This window comes from Sphaerodactylus townsendi, linkage group LG08, assembly GCF_021028975.2.
Source record: "Sphaerodactylus townsendi isolate TG3544 linkage group LG08, MPM_Stown_v2.3, whole genome shotgun sequence".
Classification (NCBI taxonomy): Eukaryota; Metazoa; Chordata; class Lepidosauria; order Squamata; family Sphaerodactylidae; genus Sphaerodactylus; species Sphaerodactylus townsendi.
In genome coordinates this window covers 103945425-103952068 of record NC_059432.1, presented here as the reverse complement: position 1 = coordinate 103952068, position 6644 = coordinate 103945425, and the positions used below count along the sequence as shown (strand labels likewise).

General features: G+C 44.0%; 1 protein-coding gene across 1 annotated transcript in view; it reads right to left on the bottom strand.

The window, feature by feature from the left end:
- Nucleotides 1-215: 215 nt before the first annotated feature.
- FXR1 (FMR1 autosomal homolog 1) overlaps nt 216-6644 on the bottom strand; it is a 47407-nt gene continuing 40978 nt past the window's right edge. Inside the window, exons 14-17 of the mRNA XM_048505123.1 lie at nt 6340-6540; nt 5276-5356; nt 2393-2484; nt 216-1253 (exon numbers count right to left, since the gene is read on the bottom strand). Coding sequence (XP_048361080.1) covers nt 1083-1253; nt 2393-2484; nt 5276-5356; nt 6340-6540 — 545 coding nt within the window. The 3' untranslated portion in view covers nt 216-1082. The remainder of the gene's footprint in view (nt 1254-2392; nt 2485-5275; nt 5357-6339; nt 6541-6644) is intronic.

Genomic DNA, 6644 nt, shown 5'->3' with positions numbered 1-6644 from the left:
TCCCTTGCCTCTTCTAAAATGTACAGCTCCTCTGAAGATAAAGGAAACTCCATGGGAAGAAAGGCAGGTATCTGTGCTGTCCCTTGACTCTTGTGGAATTAGTAGCTTTCACATTGACCGCTGCTGTTTGGACTCGCTAGGATTTTGATTCTAAACCTGACAGGTTGCGATAATCTATACTCCATGCATGTGGAATGCAGTTAAGGATCAACCAGTGGAAGATCAAAGTTTATTTATTTTTTTTCCTACAGCATACAAAAACATATTGCACATCAAACAACCAAAACAAAAATAAAAATACTCTAAGGACTAACATATGTAGTTTATACAGAATAAACTTTTTTTCTGGAAATTGATCTTTTCAGTAGTTCTGGTTATGTCTGAATGGACATGACTAATTCAGCTTTAAGTGTTTTAACTAAAGCTATGTTTGATTTTTAAATACTGTACAGTTTAATAAATAAATCAAACAAAGCCTCAATGTAGAACAGTCACTGCCAATGTCGCCCAATATCCCTGCAGATTGAGAATTTAATAAATGTATTCCAGTGGCCTGCAGTTTTTTCCCCCACTACATACAGCATTTTTTAAAAAACATGTATTAAAACAGACCAGTTTCCAGACTAAACTAATGGAGAAATTACAATTCAGTGCAAAATATTTTAGACTGCATTTTTTTTCTAGTTTTCCTCAGGTGAAGAAGTGGTTGCATATTATTAAAAATGTAACAAAAGCAGCTAACGCTTTCATAAAGAAGGTTACGATAGGGATCCCCCCTCCACATCTCTGCCGTATTTTGAAAACAAAATAACATTTCCTATAGCCAGCAATTGGTTTTTTTTATTTAAATGTTACATATACTATCCTCAAGGCACATCTGATGATATTTATAACACAGTAGGTGTCAAAAGGTCTGTTTCAACATTGGATTTCTTCAGGATCCCTCCCCTTTCTGTTTTCCAAAACAGGAACTGAAAGTGCGCTGTCAAGACTCGCGATCCGTATTCTCTATCTTTGGCAAGCTTATACAAGCACTATTGTAAAATGTAATGTAAAAAGAACTGTAAACTAGAACTCTTGTTTTATGAAACCCCATTCAACACCGCCTCTTCCGGCTTGTTGCCGTCTTCCGGTACGGCGCTAGGCCTTTCTTCCGGGCTCTTCTGCAGCTTCGAAGGCTCAGGCTCAGGAACAGCTGCAGGGCCATTCATGGCCTTTTCGGAAGGGCTGACTTCTTCAATCACATCGTTTGCCTTGAAAGGGAAACGCAGTTCCTGAGTTGAGCAATGAGACCCTTTGGGAACCATGACAAACCATTACCTCCCCCTCCCCAAGTGGGCATCAGTCAGTGGTACAGGAAAAGCCAATGAAGGCGTCTGTGGGTTAATTTAAAGGTAAAGTTTCCCCTTCAGTCGTGTCCAACCTTGGGGTACCACTGCAAGCAGTGCTTTCATAGGCAAGCCGTTTTTGTGGGGCAGTTTGCCATTGCTTTCCCTGGCTATTCTTTACCCCCTAGCTATGAGCTAGGTACTCATTCACCGACCAAGAAATGGATGGATGGCTGAGTTGACTATGAGCCAGCTGCCAGGATATCTGACCCACAGGGGGCTCCTGACCGTGTGAGTGGCAGTGCAAGCACTTAACAACCATGCCACGTGGCTCCTATGGGTTGATTTACCCCTTGTGCAAATCTCACTTCAAGTCTAGAGCATTCTTCAAAAAGCACTAAACTGGGTTATGTGGAGAATGGTCTAACTCAGAAGCTCACTCTCCCAAAATTTTGCTGGTCTCTAAGGTGCTACTGGATTTGAATCCAGCTGTTCTACTGCAGGTTCTATGGCTACCCCTGACACACTCTAAACCTTCACGGCATGAGTAAACAATGGTTGTGGCTGTGCAATTCTCTCAGATTCTGAAACAAAGTGTATGTTTACCAAACCTCTCTACCTCAAACCTCCTTTCCCACTCAAGCCTTTCAGAGGCGACAGAATGAGGATTCAGAAGTTTATATGGTTCTAGAACAGGGGTCTGCAAACTGCGGCTCTCCAGATGTTCATGGACTACAATTCCCACCAGCCCCTGCCAGCATGGCCAATTGGGATTTGTAGTCCATGAACATCTGGGAAGGTGCAGGTTGCAGCCCCCTATTCTAGAAGTACACCACCTAGGCCCACAGTGGCGAACCTTTGGCACTCCAGATGTTATGCACGACAATTCCCATCAGATGGGAATTGTAGTCCATAACATCTGGAGTGCCAAAGGTTCGCCACCACTGACCTAGGCACACAAATACACAAACCTTTCCTTGTTCTCTGAGCATTCAAAGCAACTTATGGACACAGGGTAAGAATCGAGGATTTTTACAGTTTAGGTTGCCGTTCATTTTTCTTACCATTTCTTTCTTGTTTTTGGCCAGTGTGTCCCTTGGGAGATTTCTTTGTCTACTCTGAGATTCTGCTCTTGATATATAATCAGCAACTGTGACTGTAAGGGGAGACAAACATCATTTTCAGAATTAATTCATGATTAAAATCTGAGTTGCACTTCAAGCCATGCAGGTTCAGGTACACACTAAAATTTCCCATTCTCTCTCTCTCTCCCCCCCCCCCCCCCCGAAAGTCAGTAGATCTTGGTGCTGAATCCAAAGATGCTTCTCAAACTCCTTGTCTTTAAGAACAGTCACTGGGTGGCACAGATTACCAGCATCACATTCTCAAGCCCAGGTGTGTATCTAACATTCAACATGTTCTACTGAAACCTTAAGGATCCAGACTCAAAACTATAGCAGAGTAACTCAGATTGCATCCCCTTATCTGGAGGCAGCCTAAGGAGAAAATTTTAATCCTGAAGTCCTTTAAACACAGAACTCAATTCAGTGTAGACCAGCCAGGGACCAGGGGTACCTGCGGCTCTCACCTGGAGAGGCTCTCTCACAGATGTTCCAGGAACTACGTTCCATCAGCCCTACCAGCGCTGGCCAATTGGCCGTATGACTGAAACTGATGAGATTATATTCCTATCACAATTCCCATCAGCCCCTACCAGCATGGCCAATTGGCCATGCTGACAGAAACTGATGGGAGTGGACCCTGGACTGACAGGATAGAATTCCTAATTAATGCCAACAATGTCTGCAGTTTCTAAGGCCCTTCCAAGTTCTGTTATTTCAGTGTATCGTTGAAGGTTTTTACAGCCAGAATCAACTGACTGATAGGTGAAAGGTTAACAAACAAAATTGTCAGACTACAACCACATAGCCTAGAAAATCCGCAACAGCCGGTCTGTTATTTCTCTCAGCTAGGAATTCGTGGTTTATCCAAGAAGTGGATTATAAATGCTGACAACCGTTGCCTCAGTGGTATTCTTCAAAGAGAATGAAGACAACTGAACCCTAGTAAGGTTTTGAAAGGAGGCTTGGGGAATAATATACCTGTCTTGCACTATGCGGGGAGAGGGTACCAGACAGGTCACAGCAGGTGATATGATCGCAAGGGCTACATCTGTGGCTCAAGTTCTAAGTGCCAAAATCAGCTGGAGATTCTTCTGGAAGGGTCATGGCTCAGTGGCAGCGCACCCGGGGGCAATGCTGGTATCTCCTTTAAAACTGGTTCTCAGACAGATAGTAAGGAAAGCCCTTGCATGCCTGTGACCCTGGAGAGCTGCTCTCAGAACAGTAGAAGAGTTTGAAGAAGAGTGTGGATTTATATCCCCCCTTTCTCTCCTGCAGGAGACTCAAAGGGGCTGACAATCTCCTTGCCCTTCCCCCCTCACAACAACAAACACCCTGTGAGGTGGGTGGGGCTGAGAGAGCTCCGAGAAGCTGTGACTAGCCCCAGGTCACCCAGCTGGTGTGTGTGGGAGTGCACACTAGGCTAGGTAAATGAACAGTTTAACTCGTCATACACTCATAATCTCAACTGCTTGTTATTGCCAGAGAAACAAGCAATTCTGGAAACCATTAACTGATTCACAGGAGAGGTTGTACTGTCATTTGTTCTTCTTTTTGGCTGCCTGCACCTCAAAAGAACAGCCAGCAAAGAGTGGGAAGGGGAGGGGGGGAGGGGAAAGAAGAGAACAATGAATGGCTATAAAAGTTGTCTTGACAGCTGCTGTGAAGCAAGAAAAACCTGCCAATTTGTGAACAACTGCACATACTAAGAGGCTGAACAAGCATCAGCTCTCATTCTAACTTTAAGATTAAACCATTCATTTCACAACAGTTAATCCGCGAGAAGATCCTGTCATGATAATGGGTCTGCAAGCCCTTCAAGTACCTTCCACAGCTTTATAGTCCTGCTGCAACAACAAAATCTCTGCATTTTCAACATACCTGCAGGTGACGCAATAATAAAAAGCAAAACGGAGATGCTTGGATTGATTCTTTCAAGCTGTCCTCCCCCCCTCAAAAAAACCCTCCCTCTTCAGTGGAAGGATTTCTGTAGCACTGAACTAATTGAACCTATGCCTCTTGCCGATATGAAAACCCATCTTCTCAAATTATTTAATGTGTTACGAAACTTCTCGTCTGCCTTAATTATCCAAATGTATTTCAATGTGGGGAGGGGAGGGGGAGGGAGGCCACACCAGAGATCATCACTGCCGTAAGATATGGGAATACTTCAAAAGAAAGTTACTTAGCACAATATCGCAGGGAATTTACATTTAGAACAGCTCTATAAGACACTTTATACCTTTAGGGGATATAAGATGTTAGTACGCATTAAAAATGCATCAAGCTGCAACACCAAATGAGACCATGCAACTAATGTAAAAAACAACAACCCACTTCAATTCTTTGTGTGCTTAAAACGGACTGAGAAACATTTATTAGATCAAATCAATTACGGACAGGCAGAAATCATGCAAACCCCCTTCCCTTACACCAGTTTTGTTAGAGTAAGGAGAATCTCAGTCGCATCCATATTGTTCAGAAGGAAGGACGGTCGATTCATCCAGCAACATCTCTTTCAACTGGGCATAACCCTTAAACATCAACATTCCTGGATGTTTGGCTTAACTCCAAAGACACAGAGCGTACGCACACTTTACACCGGAGGGATGCCAGTTGAAAGGTATCAACGTTCGTTTCATTAAACATTAAAAGTGAACAAAGGTCTGCTGACAACTTTTCATCCTGCAATTCTGATTAGTTATTAGGCAGTCGTTATTTTACACAAGGCAGCTTTCCCACGTGTTTAAAGAGGCACACACAAACAGCGGATGTCCCCCCTTCATGCTCGTGACCCGAGGCAGCCCACCTCTTCCCTCGAGTTACCTGGCTGTCTATCTTCTGCCTGACCCCTGAAGCGACGCCTGCGGCTACGGTTGCGTCGCTGGGGTTTTTTGTCTCTATCATCTGCAATTGCAAAGTTTACCGTGAACCGTCTCAAAGGTAATTTGTTCAGCTAGCACTTCAAAACACACATTCAAAGGAGATGTTTTTCTGAACAGCGAAGCGCCTCTGACAGTTTTATACATTTCAGTACTGAAAAGAGCAACAGCACAATTCAATGTTTAAAACTTGGGATAAAGTCAGGTTCGTACCCAAAACATTAGAATGGGCTTAAAGCATTAAATTCCCCAATGCGTTAGGTGTGACCTACAAAAACTGCACACCATCACAAACCTCAACCTTAAAGCCACACAGGCAAAAGCCCCACTGATTTGCTTGTTTTAATGGGTTTGGGATGTTAATTTTAGAGAAGCCAGCAAACAGGGCGGCCCATACCCATAACTGTGGTTCATTCGGTGGTCTTCCGCACAAGTCCCACGTGGGACTGCAGAGAACCATGAACTTCTTTCTTCCCAAAGCTTATTTAGGAAGTTTTATAAAACATACCCTGGCCAAGGCAACAGGATCATTATTGTTACGTTTGTCCACTTTCTGACTTGTTCATGAGACTTTCTGACCTCAAGCTTGGTCATGATATTCATTTGTGGAGGGGTTCAAAATTCACACCCTACTACCCCACCACACTGAGCTGAAAGTGGATATCTGGAGTACCAAGTGTCAGAGCGACTGAGCACACTGCCTCTCCCATTCAGAAAGAAAGGGCTCCCTGTACATTCATCTCTACATCTCTACAAGAGTCACATGAAGTCAACCTCACATAGCCCTTCTACCTTCCATTAAGCCAGCAGCATTCTGGTCCCAATTTAAGGTGGCTAGCACTGAAATCTTTTAGTACTGCAAAGGAGTTCAAACAGTGTCCTGCAGTGCAGGGGGTCAAACAGAATAAATGAATTGTTCACTGTTGGCCCAATGGATTTACACCACCTTGGTTCGACTCTGTGGGAAGCAACGCATGCTCAAGTTCTGTTCACCGGCTATTCACATACCTAAGCCATTCTCATTGACTGATGCAGTATCAGACTCTGTCATCCCATCCATCAAAACGGCATCTTCATCAGTCCTTCGCCTGCGGGATCGCCTGCGCCGGTTGGCGCTGTGGTGCGATTCACTGGCATCGGTGTCGGCAGTCTGGTCAGACTCTGTGTTGTCAAGTAAACTGTAAGGGTTGCTGTCTGGATCTTTCAGCACTGAAATAAATGTCAGAAGAAGGGGGGGGGAGCATCACATAAGAATGCCTGTGACACGTCTAACATTTCAAACCAATTCAAACAATATGAAACCAAATGGTGTT